The sequence below is a fragment of the Spodoptera frugiperda genome, chromosome 15, assembly GCF_023101765.2.
Source record: "Spodoptera frugiperda isolate SF20-4 chromosome 15, AGI-APGP_CSIRO_Sfru_2.0, whole genome shotgun sequence".
Lineage (NCBI taxonomy): Eukaryota > Metazoa > Arthropoda > Insecta > Lepidoptera > Noctuidae > Spodoptera > Spodoptera frugiperda.
The window spans coordinates 14,140,398-14,163,074 of NC_064226.1; the positions used below are offsets into that span (position 1 = coordinate 14,140,398).

General features: G+C 34.9%; 2 protein-coding genes across 4 annotated transcripts in view; both read left to right on the forward strand.

The window, feature by feature from the left end:
* LOC118274039 (zinc transporter 2) overlaps positions 1-22,677 on the forward strand; it is a 122,717-nt gene that overhangs the window by 85,948 nt on the left and 14,092 nt on the right. For 2 of the 3 annotated variants that reach the window (XM_035591388.2, XM_035591397.2), the window contains one exon: positions 13,713-13,908. In XM_035591388.2, coding sequence (XP_035447281.1) covers positions 13,713-13,908 — 196 coding nt within the window. Of the gene's footprint in view, positions 1-13,482; positions 13,909-22,677 lie in introns of those variants that run through there. The other variant, XM_035591379.2, reaches the window with a different exon arrangement.
* On the forward strand, positions 484-2,323 carry LOC118274021 (uncharacterized). Its single transcript, XM_035591356.2, has one exon. The coding sequence runs from the start codon at positions 546-548 to the stop codon at positions 2,241-2,243; it is 1,698 nt and encodes a 565-aa protein (XP_035447249.1). The 5' UTR covers positions 484-545; the 3' UTR covers positions 2,244-2,323.

The following is a 22,677-nucleotide window of genomic DNA, read 5'->3' on the forward strand; positions in this document are numbered from 1 at the left end:
AAGCAATCGGTGTCGCCCGAGGACACACTTAACACTAGAGAAGTTACAAGTGCGTTACCGGCCTTTTGTGGTTCAGGATTTAAGGAATATCTGGTGCGTTTAAAGGATTTTGAATCTTCTAGTTCAAGACAAATGTTATTGATTTTCAGCTCAGTATTAGTGTAGTGTCAGAAGTCGTGAATAGGTACATCCCCAATCTGGGGAATAACAGACGACGTCCAAAAAGAGTAAAATATATAACCTCTGATTTAATCTTTTAAATCCGCTTGCACAATATGATCTCATTTGAGACGTCATACAAAAACCGCAAATTGATTCGAAGTAACTGAATTATTATACTAACATATGAGATAAAGTTGAGATTTGGTTGAGATATTTTTAAATCACATTGAACGTATTGGTATAACAACGATTTCGAAGTAAACTCCTTTGATTATTTATGTCATTAAAAAGTAGACCCTATCAAATGTCAATGTCAATGCAACTGTCACTCAAATAGGATTCCGTTTATTTTATATCATCTCAATAAATAGTTATTGTGGGAAATGGTGAAGAAGTTTGGCATAGGAGGCAAAACTAGTGTTCAGGCTGACGTCATAGTCCTAGGATGCACGCTACCAGGCATCGTAGCGGCACACAAACTCAAGAGGAAATTCGGAGACTCCATGGACATCGTAGTACTGGACCTCGGCTCCACCTTCAACTACCAGTCCAAATGCAATGTGGCATTCACAGAACACAGCGACTCAGACTCCGACACTGAAAGCACTAACACCATGTACTATGACTACACAGCCCGGCAGCTGCTAGACAACGTAGCCAGGATTTACCTCCTCCAATACGCCAAAGAATTCAAATTACCCCTACCGAAGTCCATTATCAATCCAGAAAATCAAATAAAAACAGAACTTGATAAAGAATCATCCAGTTTATCATCAGACCAAGACGAAGGGATTCCATTACAAAAGCTTTTCCAATATCCCAACGGTACTACTGTAGAGTTTTTGAACAACCTTCATGATTTTGAATACTTGAGTTTCTTAGAAAAGTTTGAACTAAATCAATATCAAACGTTTTTGGATCAATGCATGATTGAGCTGTTTCAAACAAATAAAGTGAATCTAGACCAAGAGAGGAAAGTGTTACTGTACTACGACCGGACCACGATGGAGAAAAATATTTGCGAGACGCTTCTTTTTTCAACTTCAAGGGAAATAATGAGAATTATAGTAAGATTGGTCTGTGGAGCTCCAGCTAAGAGAGTATCCCTTCTCTTCTACCTCCACCAGTGTTACAGAACGAGTAGCACCAAGAACCACCTCGGCGGACTGAACACGAGGTTCAGAGAAAAATTATTAGGCCATTGTAGAAAACGTCTTTCCAGTAAACTTCAACAAAGTATAGCTGACATTACGATGGAAACTAAATCTATTAAGCAAATCCGCACGTATTCGGAACAGGTCATTCTAGAAACTTTAAAGGGTGAAATTACTTACACTTGCAATTTACTAGCGATGGCGTTACGACCTGAGCAATTACATAATATTCACGTCGAAGATCGATTAATGTCTGAAAAACACATAGAAATAACCAAGGATTTACAACCAGGCTATGCCAAAAAATTTAATATACTATACAAGGACAATTTTTGGAGTAAACAAGGATACAGCGGGGACATATTTAGTATGTGTGGACCAATCATTTGGGCGATGGAAAGGCCAAGAATGTCGGCTACGGGGAGCTTAGAGAAGTACTGTGGATTAATCGGTTATTTGATGATGCGAGAAAATGATAATGGACATGAATCCAAAACGGCTGTCGTGGAGCAGCTAGTGAAATTGTTTGGTGAAGAAGCAGCCAACCCAGTGAGTTATAGAGAGACCCTAATAGCTGATGTATATATACCTCGTTGTGGCGACTACACTTCGTTACACAGGTTGATGACTGAAGGGAGTCCAAAGTTTTTAGAATGGGGAGCGCTTGACGTGTTCGCGGACGGGGATGTGGCGGCGGCGTTAGAAGCTGGTCACACAGCGTACTTACATTTATTGGGGTGTTTGCGACCGCAAGCGCAGACGTATGACGACATCGTGGCTACTGATTGGCCGACGTTCCTTAGTGACGGTCCGCTGTCCAGGTGGAAGTCGCAGATAACCGTAAAAACTGGTCTTAAGATCACCATGTGCACCGTCGCCGTGGTCATTGGTATCAAACTCCTGCGCTCCTGGCTCACTCACAAATAACCCGAACAGTTGTTTTGTTTTTGACGACTTTTAATTTTTATAGATATGTTTTTGTTTGAATAAATTATTTTATTTTATAATTTTCCTCTTTCTTCTTTTAAAAGTTTCAGCCAACTCTGAGAAATGGTCAAGTTTTTCCCCGTGATAAGATTTAAACATCGTTATTTCGTAATATTACGTTGTTGTGCAGAATGTGTTTAAAGAAAATTGTCGTCATTACGTGTAATCTGATATCGTATTTTATCAATCATATTAATTAAGTTGATTATATTTCCTTGAACTTAAAATAAAACGTTGTATATAGATAAACAGATAATTGGTATATGTAATCTGGTTAAGATCATCTATTTTTGTTATACAGAAATGGTGGCTCAATGTTGTAGATTTTCTGTTTTGATTTTTGCTTCTTAATGCAATTGTTTTACCCGACACAGGGTTCAAATTAGCTAGATAATACGTAGCAGCTTTCAAGGATTTCTCCTTGTATTTCAAAGAGTATAGTTTAAAGTTAACACGAGTGGTCTAACTGAGATTTCCGCCTTCATCATCCTGTGTCTCATTGACTGAGGTCGATGACCGCAGTGGTGTGATTCCAATACTTATTATATTATACCTACTTTGTTTGCAATATTTCATAAGAACTAAGGACGTTTTGCAAAGTATGATCATTTTCTTTTTCTATTCTTACTGCCGCACTCAGAGACATTTAATGATTACTTAAATAAAATTATTCCTTAATAACGATTTTGTACATAAATTATTTTAGGAATATTAGACTGAGCTTTCAAGATATTCTTCCCTTCAATGATCCAGACATTTATAGGCTGTGTCCTATGTCCTGCACAATACAATATAAATTAAATGGTGACATTTCTATAACATCACATCACGCATACATCAACAACCCACAATAAGCCACTACTACTTAAAAGGCCTCTTCTCGCACAGAAAAGGTTTGAGCAATAATCACCACGCTTGCTTAATGCATGTTGGCATTACATCATATCGGTTAAAATCACATAAAGAGATGCTATAATTAATACAATAATCATTAACTTCTATCTAAGTATATGTACATACTAGGTAAATTAATTAACAAGAAACCAGCTATTTAATTCAATACTTAACAATTTACATGTAAAAGGACGTCGTAAATATTCACAGCGCATCCTGCCGCTGCCCGTGGACTATATTAGGGACAATTGGCCTGACCTTCGAGGTATCGACAAGGGCGAGGACACACAATCAGGCCAAGTTCACCCATGGTGTAACTTGGTGACTCAGGACTTACTTGGTATTGGTAGTCTTCCTGATGGACATGTAATACGGTAATGTTCTATTAGTCAAAGATGTAGGGATGTCAATTTGAAATGTGAGAATTAGTTTAAAGTATTTTGGAGTAGAGCCTGGAATAAGAAGTTTAGTGTGTTGCTAATTTAAAATGCATTGCGATTCGTTAATGAGTAGGCGTTATTATAAGAGAACTTGTATAATAACTTGAATTATTTCAACGAATGACTTTTTGGTTTTTGCTTTATGCCAACATACATTTAATTTTATTTAACTAATTATCATAATCTTGATTCTTGAGTTATGAAACAAGATATCTCTCATAAATATTTTGTAAAATAATAAACTAATTTCATTAATCAATTCAATATTCTTATATGTGCAATATGACACGTGTAAATTAAAACAATTTTCTTAATTTTCTCGTGTCTCAATATCTAGTATGTAATTATTATTAAATGCCGTGAGTGATACACGTAAGGTCTTATTGCTCGTAGGTTTCTGGCAGGCACTTGTAATTCATGTTTCATTGCTTGAATTGTGTAGCTGTCTGTTAGTTACTCATTATTCACCATGCAGTAAATTCCATGGCCTTTAGATTTAAATTATTTATATTAATAACTTCAACATAGTTGGTACATTACGTGATAAGAACTTACCGAAGTTACCAAACATTGACCTATCTAAGTTTTTCTCATCTGCAGGCAACACAACACATTAGTATTTTATGAAATGAGGTGTCCACAAACTGGCCTTTGAGTCAAAGGATGTGACCATATGACACAATTGACATACACTTTTACTTAAAGCACATCAGCTTTCTATTTCCATTAGGTAGGCCCATGGAAGCTTATTACCAAATATTAGAAACCTTTTTAACTGCGCCTACGTTTCTCATCGCTTATCAAGCGCCGAAATTATAGCAAATGTTTTTATTTAGAAGAACCGAAGGAGCCTACTCGAGACCTAATAATAAAATCGAAGAATACCTATAAGTACTGGAACAATTATTTTTTTCTTAATATCTAATTGAAAACCTCTAACTACTTACAGGAAATAGAAAAAATAACTTCGGAACAAAAACAAAATGGCGATGTCGGAACAGGAAACGTTTTGTTTTTATTTATTGCTTTGACTTAGTCACAGTCTGATGGTTTCTAAACATGGATTATCTTTCTTTAGGCAGAAGTAGTTCATGATCATTGTCTCGGCCTGGTACCACTCAGCCTACCAGACAAGGTTTTTAGTCTTATTATTTTGTAGGTTGGTTATAGTACTATAACTACTACTATAACTACGACGCTTCATGACAGGAGAGCCTATTTAACTAATTCAAGGCTTTGGTTTATCCGGAACTGCGGACTATCTAACGGGTTTACCGGGATAATAACTAACTCGATTACTAAGTAGCTTTTACTTTTATGGTTATGATAATATTTCTAATTCATCTGAATCCCATTAATGCTTCTGACAAATTAAAAAACGATATTATCTCATTAGGTACCATAATATCAACATTTTCAACAGTATTTATTACTTAAATTAACGACCGGTAACATTCTCTCACGTAACAAAATGGACTAACCACAGAAACCACTATACCATGGCATCAGTAGATGGCGCTACCATCCTCACGAGCTGTCAAATAAACGTCAAATATAGCACAGATTAAAAATATTTCATTTTTGACACATAGCAAGTAATACTGGCTGGAATTAAAATTAAATGTAGAACAGCGAGTGGGTCAGACCAGCATGCATTAACAATAGTAGCATAACAATGAGACACACTGACCAAGGGTTACGCAAACACTTTCCTTTCCACACAGCCAAATAGATTATATTGTATAACAATTAAATATGGTGTACATTATAATTACTAGGGGCGATTTCTTTTGGGCCCTTCTATTATGTATGCTGTTCAAACCGCACTTTGTCTTTTGACTGTCGTACGGCTGTGACAGCTTCTAGGTTCTGATGTTATGTCTCTCATCTATTTCTTTCGACACACAAGAACTATGCTTTATTTATTTCCGCTCGGCTCCTTTTGGTCGTGGCGTGATGTTTTATAGCTTATATAATCTTCCTCGATAAATTGACTATCCGACAGCAAAAATAATTATTAAATTCGGACCAGTAGTTGCCGAGATTAGCATGTATAAACAAATAAATAAACAAACCTTTCAGCTTTATACATACATATAGTAGGAATATTGTCATAGTTTAATATTGTCATAATTTAATAGTATATAAAATAAGATTTATAAGACCAAATATAGGAAAGAAGATACAATGGTCTGAACTACCTTCTCCATTTTGAATTCAATTTCCAACCATGAAAGCTCTAATTAACAGTACTTGTTAAATTCTATTCTTACATATTTATCACTCCCGTACATGTTATGTATATAATGTTATGTATTCACGTAACGAACACACAAGTACAGGTTGTTAGTAAATAGTCGTAACGATTGTAATCAAGATGACACAATTACCCAGTGAGTTACCATGGGCGACATGAGTTCCGGGTGCTGCTTGTACTTATTCTTGGTAGTTCATGAGTGTTTATGTTTACCTATAATATGTTCTATATGATGTATCTTTATAAACTTTAATACTAACTCATAAAAATAACACCTTATTATTTTTGTAAATATGCCTAGATTTTTAAATAAAAAAAGATACCATTAAATAAAAATCGATCCTCTTTCCAGAAAGAGAATAAATAATAATAAAATGTGTCTTCACTGCATAGTATAAAACAAAGTCGCTTTCTCTGTCCCTATGGCCCTTGGTATGCTTAAATCTTAAAAACTACGCAACGGATTTTGATGCGTTTTTTTTAATAGATAGAGTGGTTCAAGAGTTTTATCAGGCACCCATGCGAAGCTGGGGCGGGTCACTAGTGTAAAATAAATGACAAGAAGGACATATGTATATTCAAGTTTAGAGACAACAGGTATATCTGTATCTTATTACAATTAACATGTATGGCGATTATATTATAAGTATTATGTTCAAATTTCTACGTACATCGTTAATGAGACGCAGTATGCGTGTTAACAAACAAGGCTACAGTTTCGATACAACACCAGAACACCAGGTGTCGTGCTTGTGTGTTTCAGGGAAATTGGTTTGCGCAGGCGCCACGCAGCCAACAATAGCAGCCAGAAGACTAGTAACCGTCAACAACACTGTGGAATGATAACATTACAGTGTTTTGTTGTGTGATTTGTTATTGTCAGAACATTTGTGTAGTTTGTAGTTTCTCACGAATTTTGTAATTAACTAAAAGCTTAAAGGTTTACTCACGTACATTAATAGAGAAAAGCTCTACTAGTTACGAGTCACAGAGACTCTTCAACATGCGTGCGCAAACGCGGCGACGTCGCGCAGCCTGCCTATGTAGCCTTTAGGCTGCGGCTTTAGTATGTCTCACGATAGTTATTATAAGAATTTAATCATAACATTATTAAATTCTCTAGACTCTATATAACGGTCAAGGATCAAAGAAAGAACAACCGAAGGCCAAGGAAACTACTGAATCGATTTTGTTGAAACGTAATACTTACACGCAATATTTCAATGTCTTCAGTCAAGAGTTAGTTAAAACAGTTTAGAACCATGCCTTTCTCTAACTCTATTTTTAAAGGGGGAATATCATCCGATTACTTCTCCCGTTTTAGGCGAGGCAAGAGGGAGTGCTTTCCGGCATCAGTCCTACTCAGCTCCAACTGTGATAGTCGGATGGCTCTTGAAGGCGCTCGCAGAACGCGATGCGCCGTACGCACGGGTCTGGTTCTGGTCTGGCAAACCCTTAAGAATGATATAACAACAAGCCATACTTGCCACATCACATGAACATTATTATTCAAGTTTTGTAGCATAACACGTTTTCTCCTAAAGGTACAGGAGTAGACTGGTGCAGTACTAGTAGTACCAGTAAACCAGTTTCATTGTAGTTATTCAAGTGATTGATTACGAATAGTAATTTATTAGGTAGCTGTGCGGGTGACTCGCTACGGTGCGTGCGTGGATACATGCAACAGTCGACGTATTGGTTTCAGAAGAACCATGACTTAACTTATTATATGTATAGATGTAATTTTTCCTAAAGAGTAGACAATAACCCATAGATGAACTTGACATACTTCCACTACCATTTGTGTTACTAATATTGTATACAATAAGGTTTACCATTGTCTGGCACCGTATGCACTAAACATGTATGAGATACCTATCACTACTAAATGCGAATTGTGAAATAGAAAACTGAACTTCATTCATCTAAGAAGTGTTAATCTACGCAAAAAAAGAACCATTATAAGTATTTGAATAGAATAAAGTAATGATTAATAAATCACTTGACTTTTATCTACATGACTTTATGTATACTTACATAAAGACACTATGTGTGAGTCTACCATCAAAATGGTTCTTCTGATGTATTGTGTTAGTGGTTCTACTTACGTATGGAGTAGATGCGTGAGGACGTGTGCTTCATATAGAGGTCGAAGGCGTGACGATGACGTGTCGAGACATCTTGATAACGAGGACAAATGATTATCATAGCAAATGTCATTTAACGATAAACCGATGATTTAAAGTGCATCTGCAAGGTTTTTGTTTTATTGTTATTGTTCGAGTGCAATAAAAGTTATGAAAGAAAAGGTACTTAGTGACTTCATAGGAAAATGTATAACGAAGACATAATTGCTTTGTTAGTGCAAGTAATTTGGAATATGGTCTGGAAGCAAAACAAAAATCGTGTGCAATTATTTTCTTTAAGAAAATACATCTTGCAGGCTATACAGGTTGGTGTGAAGTTGTGTGAACGTAATGGTCATGTAAGCCATTAATATTTTAATTATAGGAAATCATTAAACGCTTAGTATATTTCTAAATATAAATACTGTACGTGGATAAATTATAGAAAGAAGTTAATGGAGGAAAATTATTAGTTACCATGGACTTATGGAGGATGCCTGATGTCTCGTATGTTTTGTAAGGCAAAGGTTACAGTTGACTGACCGTGGCCTCGACACTCCAAAACATCTGACAGTGAATGACTAACGATTGTTCTAGAAATATGATTGATGGAGGAAGACCCTAATTTAAGTTCAAGGACAGTTTCTATGTAGTGGGACGGGGATAAGACATTAAATTATGCAAAAGTTCTAATACGGTAGTTTCTAAATTGTCAAATTCAATACTTTTAACTAAATTTCAAAAACTATACTTTTCTTTTCTATGAATTTTGTACGAGATCGCTAGCATTTACTTTTTTCGAGATAACTTGGAAAAGAGATTAGTTGGCATTCCATCTAATCTCTCATTCAATTACTTCATTGAGTGAAGATAAGAAAATAAGTTCTGCCAAAACCCCAAGGAGTTGAAGTACCGGCGGAAAAATATTATGATATTTTTAAACTGGCGAAACAATCTGTACAAGACACAGACACAGGTGATGAAACGATTCATCGAACCCTCGCTGCATCATGGAGTCATCATAACAATATTATGCAAGTGTTATTTAGTTATCAAATCCTACATACATTATCGTACGTACCAACAAACCAACAAAATGCCACTAGACCCAATTAATTCGTTCCATTATCTTTTATTGTAACCGCAAATGATAAAAACAATCTGACCGGCAACCGGCACTAAAAACGTCGCCTTGCACCGACCATGGTTTTACAAAAACATGCTGTGGTTCATCAGTCAACTGAGACTATGGGACTCATAGGTAACAATGTCTTTGTATTGATGTTGTTTGTGTATTGTGATGATACAATTAAGCATTTCTTCTTATCCATGTTTGTTTTTTATCTGAGGTGCTTGATGCCATTCAGTAGGTCTTTCTCACTATGTTTTCGCTCCACCATAGTATCCCTTTTTTATAGGGGAAAGTCATCTAATGATTTGCCCTGCCTTGGGCGACGCCGAGTGCGAGTGTCAGATTCTTAGTGACTAAAAACCACCCTATTCCTACTCCCGCTTTTCGAGCCGGAGCCCCGGTAAACCCACTAGTTAGGTAGTTCGCAGCACCGGATCCTATAGTATCCCTAAGGGCTTTTTATGGCGGGGAAAAATTTACACAATGCGTTAACCTTTTGGGGAGATTTGTATTTTACTTTGGTTGATTGGTCATCCTGGTTACGTTTAGTTTTGCTAGGACTCTTAGTCGAGAGAAAAAAAAAATTCTTGTAATAATTTAATTTACTTCCCTCTTTGTGAAATTCCCATTTAAATGTAGCACCACTATAAAAATGCATCTTACATTCAGACATTGTAAAGCGTCTTTATCAACACATATAGACACATAATGATACAGATATATTCGTACAGTAGTAACAGTAAGTAGATTAGAGATTAGAGTCTCGCTCTACAAAGATAATACTGATTTTATCTTAAACCCCATAAACCCAAAAATTGCTCATTTGACTCAATTTCATCATAAGCCATAACTTAAGTAACACGGCTATTTAACACGGAAGGAAATACTTAAACAACCATATTATAAACTATTCGCAATTTGGTAATAGTTATGTAATAATTTATAAAGGAAATGTTAGGAATAGTATAAGTTTTCGTGTAATAATGATGTTTTGAGAAAATAATTTGAAGTTGCTAATATTCATGTAGGTTTATATTTAACTGGTTGCTTATCAATATCTTTCGCAGTGATAGACAAAATAGGTAAATGAGCTAAAGATAGATATGTAGTAAAAATATTTTACTCAGCACTGAATAAATTACTTATACAGGTTACCTTTTTTTTTGAGGGGGAAAATCATCCAATGACTTCTCCCGCCTTGGGCGAGGCGAGAGGGAGTGTCAGACTCTTACTGACTAAAAACCACCCCGTTCCTTCTCCTACTTTTCGAGCCGGAGCCCTGGTAAACCCGCTAGGTAGTCCGCAGCTCCGGATATACAGGTTACTTAAGAGTAAATTATTATGCCGCGTTAGCGCTGGATAATTGGGAAACCCAACTGGAATCACTGCCTTACTCGTATGTGAATTTGTATCGAACCTGCTGATATTTGGTGTTGTTGCGCAGGTCTTTATTTAAAAGTAGGTAAGGAAAAAAATATTAAAAGAAACTTAAAATAAATAATTAGGTAAAAAATTACATATTCTCAATGACTAAAGAAAATAGATATTTAATTGGTACGTATGTATGTAGTTATTCATTTTGTAACCAGGTCAATCATATAGACAGGAAATTTTAGGACATGACCGATAGGAAACTTACATATAAACGTTTGCATTATTTTCATTTATTTCGTTGATTAGCCTAATTAGGACTAATATTGAATGAAATTACTTTCTTATAACACTTATTTTAGTAGGTAAATATAGTCATTCGAAATTAGATGCCTCCCATATCTCTCTCCTTAATTCCTAATGACTTCCATTAATCGTAGCGCAAGATGTAAAGGTAGACTCCATGTTTTCCGGAGCTGCGAACTACCTAGCGGGTTTACCGGGACTCCGGTTCGAAAAGCAGGAGTAGGAACGGGGTGGTTTTTAGTCAGTAAGAGTCTGACACTCCCTCTAGGCTCAGCCAGGGCGGGAAAAGGCATTGTATGATTTCAGCCCCTTAAAAAAAGACTCCATGTTTACACTGTATCTCTCGAAGTCTTAACGATCTGTCAATAATAGATTCCTATGAACGATAAAATGTAACACAATAATAAAAATCTTCGATTGACCAAGGACCAATAAGATAATTATGAGATGTTATTCTAGTACCTAATTAAATTAATGCAATTACTTCATTGGCCTACTTAGTTGTCGAGGTCTGCAAAACTGCTAAACACAATGTAAACCTGTACAACGTAAGAAAAAATGTGGAAAAGTGGTCACAAGTCTTTCTAAGTCCGGAGCTGTGGACTACCTAGCGGGTTTACTGGGGCTCCGGTTCGAAAAGCAGGTGTAGGAACGGGGTGGTTTTTAGTCAGTAAGAGTCTGACACTCCCTCTCGCCTCACCCAAGGCGAGAAAAGTCATTGGATGATTTTCCCCCCTCAAAAAAAAAAAAGTCTTTCTCCCACTTTAGACTAGGATCTTGGGTCAATCAGCTTTTACTCTTGTCTTACATCTTAGGAATAATCCTCTGATATGAAATGATCAGAGGGCTTCGTACGAGTTCTTCCTCAATAGTTACGTGATTAAGCTGAAAAACATAACAATTACCTAATAAATAGCCTTGTATCAGGATTCTGGAGTGGTAGATCTGCTTCCACCAGTTTCTGCTCAGCGCATTCCTACTTCTTTGGTGTTTTCAATCACAATTAGGTAATTTTATTATAGATATCTTCATCGTCTCTGGTTTTGGACTCCAACAAACATTTTTGGTATATTGAACTAAAAAATGCTTGTTCTACATACCTACTTCCATAGAATACAATAGATACATATGGGTATATCTAACCAATTCATTTACCTATGTATGGAAGTGCAAACATGTGACTGCAAACTGATGAAACCACGTAGGTACCTAGTCGATAAGAAAATAAAATATTTACTTACTAATTATGTAAATTCAATTACTTCTAAAAACCGTATAATTATTATGTAAATAGTAAATAGGTAGGTACCAGTAAACGTAATTAAAGTTCTAACACGTTTTTTTAATGAATTAATGCTCTAGTAAAGAAGTATAAAAATATTAAGTATAGTTGGTTTACTACGTATTATGTAGGAATATCATTAATCGAAAACAGATTTTTAATTTAGTGTAGAAATACTAAAACACAATATCCAACGGAAATTCATTTTTAATTATAAAAAAATCTGTTTTAAAAAAATTGTATTGCTTGTGCACCGGTACACGTCCCTTCCAACTGTTTGTCGAGTCATTCAAGGCCCTAGTCTTTTTCAACTAGCCGATCTGGAAGTCAGTAGACATTGTGGACATCTTGTGGCTGAAACTATGCTGTTAAATTACTTATGCTATGCTAACTAAACCCTTTACACAAGGTAGGTATTTACATAGATAACTTAAAACTTCTACATTCAAATGGACCCACCCACCTAAGTACCTAGTAAAAGTATTCTAGTTACAATGTAATAGCCTTATTTTTTTTCATTTGTATTACGTACGGTACCCTAAAGAGAAATGGCCGTAGTATTTTACAATAAATTCTATTCATTGCTCTATAAATACTACAATAAAATAAAGTCTATAAATACAAGTACATGTTTTATTAAAATATATAGCAACTAGGAAAAATGGTGGTTTGCCTAGACAGTGCAGTGGTGGTGCGAGTGTTTGAAAGCAGATCACGTAGTTTTGAGGTCAAGTTAGTGTCCAGCCTCGGAATAACGTGTTACGACATTACACTTTAAATAAGTTAGGTACGTAATGTAAAGTCACTACCGATATCTGAAAATAATTGTAAAATAAACTAAGTATGAAAATAACCGTGTTTTGTTAGAAGAAAAAATATTCCCAAGTTAAAACGAAAAAAGGCGACGTAGATTTTAGTTACAGTTTTTTATTTTATTCTTGTTAGCTTATGGACCTAATTGCTGGCTGGAAGTAAAAAACCAAATTGTATAAAATCGCCTTGCATTAATTTCATAAGAAAAAAAAACAAAAGTCGTTATTTTGTTTCCCGCGCATCCGGAGATAGACTGTTGCTGTTTTTATTATTGCTAAAATTAGCTCACAGCAGGTATCAATTTATTTATTCAATAAACTTCCTGTTTTCTTCTTTGTATAAAAAAATAAACTTCCTATCTATCTAGTATTTGTTGTGACTTTTCATATTGTCCTAGATGAGCTCTACTGCACACGGTGAATCGCACAATGCATTGCGCATTCAGTCCGATGAACGATTCCGATTCCGACATTGAAACAAAACGTTTTTTCACTTCGCGGATCTGCCGCTATAATTCGACCGAATTAAATATTCCACTTGAAGTTACAAGTACAGTGAAGTGCAGTGTGCTCCCGCAGTAGGTCGCGCGCCATTGTTTTGTCCGGCAAAACGTTAGGTTTACTTCATAGACCGTCAGTCGTGCCGCGTCGTCGAGTCGCAGCTGTGATTGACAACGAGCTAGTGTTGACGTGCGCGCATAGTTTATTACGACTTCGAAATGTCATCTAATATAATTAGCGATAAATATGCAAACGACACGAAATTGAACAGTTTTAGTGCATTTACAGATAAAAGTTTGGCGCCAATAAACGGCCGGTATAGATCGAAGAGTTTGTCAAGTGATAAGTTGAATAAAACGAATGCGGATCGTGCGGCGATATTAGAAGACGTCGAAGACCATCATGTTACAGAGAAGTCTGAGACTCCAGGCTGCCTAGTCGGTAACAGAATCACGGAGCAAGGAGGCCACAACACGATGAATGGGTGAGTTTATTGAATTCAAGTTATAAATATAGGTTTTTCAACTATCATCTGATGACCTTTGATATTGAGTTAGCATGCGCTCGTGCGGCGTTTGTTGACATAACTAGGTGACAGGACTCAGTGTTGTTCATTTGTTTAGAACATAACAATTAGGTATCGATATAGTTATACACCTTACTTAAATTGTAATTTTGTATCCTATTCGCTAGACACCAACAATATTAATTCGAAACATTCATTTATTATCGCGCAAGTGCAAACCTAATTCGATAAATAACTACCCACTTTCTTTTATTTCCAATTATTATAAAATACAAAAACAGAAATGTAGGCACAATAAAAAATGTCAAGTAGTTACCTAGGCATATAAGTTAAGTTTCCATAATTTATTACCTTTAGTTACTGATGCATCTTAATTTTTCTGATAAGATTATTTTTTTCTGATAAAAACTGCATATATGTACCTAGTTGGTAGGTAACTTTACTATACGTCAGACAATATTATTTTTTTAAGTTAAAACTTCACCCAACATTACATACCTATTAACATACAAACAAAATGTACTTTGTTATTTAAATGTAAAATATGGTAATTATGGCATAGCACACATTAGTCTGCTCTAGTTATGTCTAATACGAGCCTAATTTCAAATAGATAATACAAGCTGATTAAACAATAATTTACTAAGTAGTTGAGCAACTAGTTACTTGCAAAAATAAATAGTATTTACATTGAATATTTTTCCTTAATTAAAAAATAAAACATTCTTAACTGATTAAAAAAGTAATTGTAGCAGTCTTACTGACTCTAGATTATTTTTCTGGTAGACCAATAATCTTATAACATTTAAGTATTTAGTTAGTTAATCCACTTTGACACTGAAGTAGAAAATAGTAAAACATTGACCGATGACTGATAAAGCCCGTAAACAAAAAATCATCAGCCAATTTCTGATTCCATCTAGTTAATGGACTTAGCCCTCTCCGTCACCAATAGCATGTAAACAATACTACATATCCCTACCTATACATAGTTACTAGCTATACAGGCGGAAAGTGCAACAGATGTGCATTCAAGATAATATTATTACGTATGTAGGATTCTGTTAAGCTTTATCTGTTTTGCATGCAAGATGCACGTATATTCTATTGAAATGTTATCGATAACTAGTTGTTGATATAATATTTTTTGCAATACTTTTATCACTTCTTAAGCTCCTGTCAATAATAAAATGATCTTGTCCTGTCAACATTTCGGTTTAAATTTTAAATCAGGATGAGTAGATTTTTTTATAATATTTTATGATATTGCAGTGTTTTCTTTATTTTTATTTGATCTAGATTTATTTGGTCTGGTCTATACCAATGTCTGATGAAATATTATTGGTAAAAATAAGAAAAAACTATTATTTTCAAACTCAAACTGTTTGATGGAGCTATTAGTTACTAAAAATCGAATATGGCATAGTTCATTGAATTGCGTGCGGTGTTGTGTGGTGAATAGTTATATTTTTTTATAACTAGTTACATGCATTAGGTATGAAATGATGCAATATTGATATCAATGTGCTGTACGCATTCACTCATAGTTAGTGTCAATAATTATATTATGTTACATTGCCATCGTGTTGCCATCACTATTTAATATTTACCAAGTTCATTTCACCTTGCCAAAGGAGACAAGTATGTTTGTAGATACATAAAAATAATACCTATTCACAATTTTTATTGTATCTTATGAAGTTATCTGACATTCACCACAAGCCTTTCATACTCATCAAATGGCAAATAGGTACCTAGGTACACTTCACATTGAATGGGAATGCAACATGCATTTTTAAAATACCTAATGTAACTATGTAGATATTAAGTAGGTACCTACAAGTACTTGACTGTGTTTATCAGGCAATTTGATTCAATTACATTTAATTAATAGCAATGGAAGATAAACAAATAAAATAATATAACAAATATTTGTTATCTCTCATTGACTAGTGTGAAGTGTGGTTACTGCTAGATAACTGTTGTAACAATTTGGTTGGCCTTTAGGTACCTACTTGTAGTTCTGTTTAAGCAGAATTTAGTTTACCTAGTTATTTCAATTGAAAATTTTTCGTATCTTGTATTTGACATTTCAAACAGTAGGTAAATGTGTTGTACTTAACTAACTAGTTATTACTGCCCCTATGTCTATGCCTGTGATACGCTTTTTAAGAAATTACTTTTCACTCAAGGTCGCCATCTAATATTAGGTGTTTGCAGAGGCAGGTTAAACTTAAAGAGCGCCCTAGGCAAACACCTCCATAGACTACACTAGACTAGACTAGACTAAAATTAGGTACCTACTTTAGAGGCACGGGCGTCTCGCGGCGTCGCGACGTTCGTTCCCCTGTAACCTAGCGCCCTAGGCAAGTGTATAGTTTGCTTTAGGAATAAAACAGCTCTGAATTTTTCGTCTTCTCGCGTTCAACAGTCGCACTTGACCAACGAGACAATAAATTAAGAATACATGATTCATTATCTAATTGTGATTGATATCATAATGTAAATAGGTCATTGATGAATGATTTCATTGAGAACTATGGACTTGCACAAATAAATTCTTCGCTAATGCGGGTTACGGGTCACGTAATTGTTTAAACACTGTATTTAGTATTGTTCAGGGCAATGATTAATAACGGCTTAAACTGTAATCGACAAATTCTTTCGTGAACGAGTCCAATTATTGACTAAGTAACTAATTCCCTCTGATGTACCTAAACTTAAATAATTTAGTTCAAAGTCTTACAACTAAGTTGAACATTACAATATATATTTACTTTTACAGTGTTTACTAACAATACCAAGATTAACCAAATTTTAAAGTAGGTGAGTGGGTGCTTGCTTCACATGACACTCGTCACGTATTGATAACATTTAAATACCTACGTTTTGCATTAATGTAGGTATCTATAGAATAGAATAGACATAATAATGGTTTATTGCTGTTAAAACAATAGTGAATGGGTAACTAAAGTCTATTTAATTAACTATTCTATTCACTAAAAATGTGTAGGACCTAAAATAGTGCCCTGAGGCAGACCTTTTTCAATGCTCTATTCTAAAAGACTCCATAGTTTGGGATTGGGTTTCTATAATCGAATGTAGAAGGCATTGGAAAAAGTCTGCTAAGTTAGCATTGGTAACTAAATCAAGTAATTAGTTACAATAATAGAATCTCACATGAATGTCAGTTAGTTCGACTGTAGATTCACCTGTGAAATTACAATTTGGGTTAATAGCATAGGATACGGGCAATTGGATAAGCTAGATAACATCTTACGACGTCATTTAATATAATTTATTTACACGTGAAGTTATGCATTATCGCCAGGAATTAACTACTTGAATAAGAGAACGAAATCGATTTCGAATCTCTTACGGCTTACCAGATCATTGTATATTGTTTCTTAGTGTCGGTACTTATTCATGCCTCTCAATATTCAACGCTGTTTAATAAATATCTAGTGTTTCTAAGTTAATTAACCTCTAAAATTGTATAATATTGACTAGATTTTCTTAATATTATGTTATAATACCAATAATATTTATGTTACTTAGTTTTGGTTTATACTGTGACTCATAATATATGGCCTACGTTTTGTCTACCTGAATGAAAGGTATTGACGATTGAATATACCCGAGAGACCAGTGGTCAGGGTTATTAGAAATCGCGTTGTATTGTCCAGTGTAATCTGTGTAATTGTCAGTCCAGTGTAGGCCGCAATAGTTACCTAGAACTCAAGAAGTATTTTGTCAAATTCTTATGTCGTACCTATCCAAGTAAATAACAGGAAATGACTCACTAGGTACATTTGTGCTTAGAAAATCATAATGTTATATAGAACTCTACCAGATTTCAGGAAGCAACTGTTTGTGTAACCCGTCAAAAACGTGGCAGATAGCTCTTTGTCAATATTTGTGTCTAGTCCTAACTGGGCTTGATAGCTACACTGATTAATTTTCAACTTTATACATAAAATTATAAGGCTGGAAATCTATTAAAGAATCACAGTTATGCTGCTTGATATGATGGGGTCTATACACGATGGTAAATCAATCACTTCCATATTGATCGTATATTGTTAGTTGTCATTAAAGTCGTATTGTATTTAAATTAAGGTTTAATTTAATGTGGCTTAGATTCTAGTTGATTCTTTTCCATATGAGCAAGTAAGCATTATTAACTAGATACCTCAGTCTGGTAGCCACAAATGCGATTCCAATGAGAAGTGATTTGGAAAAGGTTAGATTAGGTTTGATTTATGACTTGACAAATAAAGTTTATTGTGATTTTCCAATTAAAAACCAGGAGGAGAGCAGAGCATTTGATGTATGATTAAAATAGCAAAGTTAAAAATAAGGAACCATCGCCATCGCAACCTTTATGTGCTAAATAATGTTGTTCATCACAAAGAGAAATATTACTTTTCCATGTATGTATTCTTAATGGAAAATGGAAACTCGTGCAGACTCAGAGGATGAAAAAGTTATTATGATTCTCGATTTCTATGTAAAGTAGAAAGTTTATCATCGGAAGTAATACTGCTTATTCTATATGTGTATGGGACGTGAATCGTGCCGTATCAGTGATGTGCGGTTCGACCGCAATGCTTGACTGTTGTAAATATCTGCACTTTATTGGTGAACATAAATATCGTAGAAGGAGAGATATAATTATAATAATCTTACTATTATGTACTGGTTATTAATTAAGGTTTATGAGGATAATGTAGTTTTCATCTCAAGGAAATGGCAGAAACTGAAGAAGCATTTATTTATACGATTGGATAAGCACAGAGATAGATTTATTGATTTAGGTGTCTATGAATCAATGTTCGGTTAGCCCATGGACGTAGATTACTAGAAAAAAATGCAAGCATTAAAGGTACATGGTACAGGTGTTTCAGAACTAACTAAAGGTTAGCTCAGTGGAATATGAGTATTTAAGTAATGAAAAATGCTACCAAAACAGTATGATGAGTTCAACGTCACATGTTTAATCATCAGTTTACAAGTAATTTGGTATACATAATATAGGTATAGTGACAGACAGATTTTCACACGATGAGATCATACTACAATTACGAATTCATTTTTGTTCTTTAAAAAAATACTAACACACTCCGTCTTGAACAGTTTGTTTATTTTAAATCTATAACAATATTGAATGGTACAATTTTGACTGTGAAAATGAAATTTTCACGCGAATACATCATTCGGTGTGAAAAATATTGTTCGGTTTTGTAGTTTTGGCTATTATCACGTCTGGTGTAAGTATGTGAACTAATATTATTCAAATGGTACGTAATAGGTTTTAGTTATCGTCAAAATGGCGGGACCCCATTTTGGATATTGCTAATTTAAAGCTTTAATTAGACTTAGCACTGTTATGTGAACAAATTAGTTAGGTGTGTTTTAGAAACAATTGGCTTGAACATCGTATTTTGTAGGATATATAGATGGTTGGCAGGCCACAACCGTGCGCTTCTCAGGAAACTTTCTGCCTCGCACAGCAAAATTATGGAATGAGCTGTCGTCGGCGATATTTCCGAACTGATACGACCTTCAAACCTTCAAGAAAAGAGCGTATTCTTTCTTAAAAAGCCGGCAAAGCACCTGTTGCTCATTTGGTGTCCATGGGCTGCGCTGATCGCTTATCATCAAGTGACCCGTCTGCTCGTTTGCATATTTCATAAAAAACAAATATTACTCTATGTCATTGGTATATTAGCCATTTTTAAACTGGATTTTACGTGCTGTAAGACTGTTCATGAGTAGCATAACTAACTATTGTCAAAAAATTTTAAGACGGTTTACATTTACGTCTGATCCGTACCGTTATTTAATAATGAGGGGCAGATGACAGACAGTTTATGTAAATTACTGCTCTATTTGGTTCAAATACAATACCGTTCTGAACTCTGTTCACAAAGGCCACGAGAAAGATACCTACATTGTAATTAACATAACTACAGCTGAACAGTGGTACTAGTCTTGTGTAGATTTTATCAAGTTCTGCCGCTCAGATTCGCCACAATGTATTAAGAATCTTAGTGCATTGTTTTATGAATTTTAATGCATTGTGACGAATCTTATCTTAATTTACGATAAGTTTTGCTTTTTACTACGGTAGGTAGGTAGGTACCCAGTATACAACTGCAACCTGTGTGCAATTATGCAAGCACGTTACATTGTGGCTGTGTCAATAGATAGTAATCTCGTGTAAGAAAATAGTATTTCCTTATAAGTACTGCTGGGAGATTCGATTCCCGTATCGGGCATTTAGAGCTCTTGGTCATTTTACCGCTTTTCGAAGTCTGGCATTATGCCCAGTATATGGCAAGGGGGTCACCCCTTATTACATAAGACCTATAATACAAATGTTCAAAGTAGGTGTACATAGTACAGTAGCATTAAGTGTCACAATGTGCACCTTTGCCTTCTACTTCGGGGATAAAACTACTTAACTATAACCAATATCTACATAATGAGAATAACAGAATAGTTAAAAATCTTTTTACTGATTAAGGGCTCCATTAATTTAAAGTAATAACTTCTTATAATATTTAGAAGACAGAGTACGAGACCAGTTGATAATGACATTATTATCCACATCTTAAGTCTATTGTGTGTCACATTCACGGTAAGCAAGCACATCAATAGTGACTTAAACACATGGTAGTCTCCAACGAGGTGAACCACAGACCCTTAAATTAGCAGCTATAATGTGACAAAGTTTATTTGTATAATTACTTGGCTTTATCATAACGGGTACTTTGCACCTAAACGAGGACATTAATATGCCATGCTTTATGAATATGATAGCAAATACTGACGCACATAAATTCATATTACATAGAAATCTTGCATATTATGCATACATTCATTATTATTTAGTTAGGTACATGTGCATATGCTTATTTGATCATTTTAGTGCCACACGTGTGGTGATCCTCATCAGTAGGTAAAGGTTTACAAGACAGCCATGCTTAAGCAAGTTGTTCTGTGAATTCATGGTTAAGACTTTTCTAGGAATGTTTATGATTTGAATCTAGAAAAAACCCGTTAAATACTTAACGGGTTTTTTCTGTTAAAAGAGGCATGTGTTCCTGGACCTTCATAATTATAAAAGTCATAATGAAACCCGATAAGCAAAAGCAGAGGCTCTGCAAATCATTTTATGCAACACTAGCTACTTCCGCGCGGTTTCACCCGCTCTGCTCGGTTCCTATTGATCGTAGCGTGATGATTTATAGCATATAACCTTCCTCGATAAATGCGCTATCCTACACAAAAAGAATTATTCAAATCGGACCAGTAGTTCCTGAGATTAGCGCGTTCAAACAAACAAACAAACAAACTCTTCAGCTTTATAATATTAGTATAGATGATAATCAAGAAGTTTTGAGTTACTATAAAAATGCGTCTTCTCTGAGGACAATGTTTTAGATATTCTGAATTAGGCAACCATGGGACGTCGTCGTCTATCCGTGGAAAGGAAGGTCTAAGCCTGCCCATGTCCATGAAAATGCCCGCATGTCCAATGTTAACACACGGACTATCCGTAACAAAATTGTTAATGAAATGCGATATAGCCGACCTTTTACTAATTAAATGTTGACACGACACAGTAGATGGTCACGATCACGCCTCATCAATTAAAATAGCATGCGTTTCACACAATTACTTAGATAAACGTGCGAAGTACGCTAGGCGCTGATTACACACCAACCACACGTTTCTTTACTACTGAGAAGCGTCTGAGTGAATATTTCTGTACTTAGTTATAACGAAATGGTAGATAATATTTTACTGAGAAATATTAAAAATAGATGCATTAATTCTTGTTTTAAGAATTTGTCTGCTCGTAGGCTTGTACTGCGTACTGCTTACTAGACCATTTTGGCAATTAAGTACGTTGAATGAGTCTAAATTGTATCAAAAATAATTGTGTAATTTGTTAAGGAGTTTCATCCGGGAAGCAGTATTAAATCGCTTTTCTTTATATTTTATCTTGCAATATCATTTCAGTTAAAGTCTATGACATTTACAGCCTGCCCCCAGGCCACAATGTGCAAAGTTTCACACGATTTATGGAAGTGAAATTACAGGATTATACCAAGAAATCAATAACAGTTCTTGCATATCACGAATTACGAACTAAAGAAGTATGGTTACTTCGCGAATCAGTCCGATATGACCATGAAAGAAAAGGTCGATCATTCATAATTCATGACAAATAGCTATCTATGGTCGTCCCAATATCTTTTATAGACCCTCTACAAATATGGGTCCCTTCGTAACCTGTACTTACTTTGGTAGATAAATGTATAATCTTCGATTATTTGTATAATCCGGACATTATGATAAGATAGGCCACAGTGCACAGAAGTTAGAAGTGACAACTTCGTTTGACTTTTTTAAAAACCTTACCTTACTGCTACTAGTTTTGGGCGGACTTTTAGAAAAATTATAGTTACCTATGATAACTGATGTACAATTTTTCCCTCAATTAACTTATCAAGTATCCTAAGATACTAATGAAGATGTCTATTATAACAAACAATCAATCTTTAATTAAATATTTCCATCTACTGAGCTCATAGTTAAATTATGAAAAAGTTGTGCAATAGTTACCAAGGTAACAAAAATGTTTTGAAAGAAAGTAAATTGTACTCTAAAACTACTGTAATATAGTAATTACTCAATTGTTTACTATCAATACTT

Coding starts and splice junctions, on each gene's coding strand:
- LOC118274021 (XM_035591356.2), top strand. CDS start 546: ATGGTGAAGAAGTTTGGCATAGGAGGCAAAACTAGTGTTCAGGCTGAC.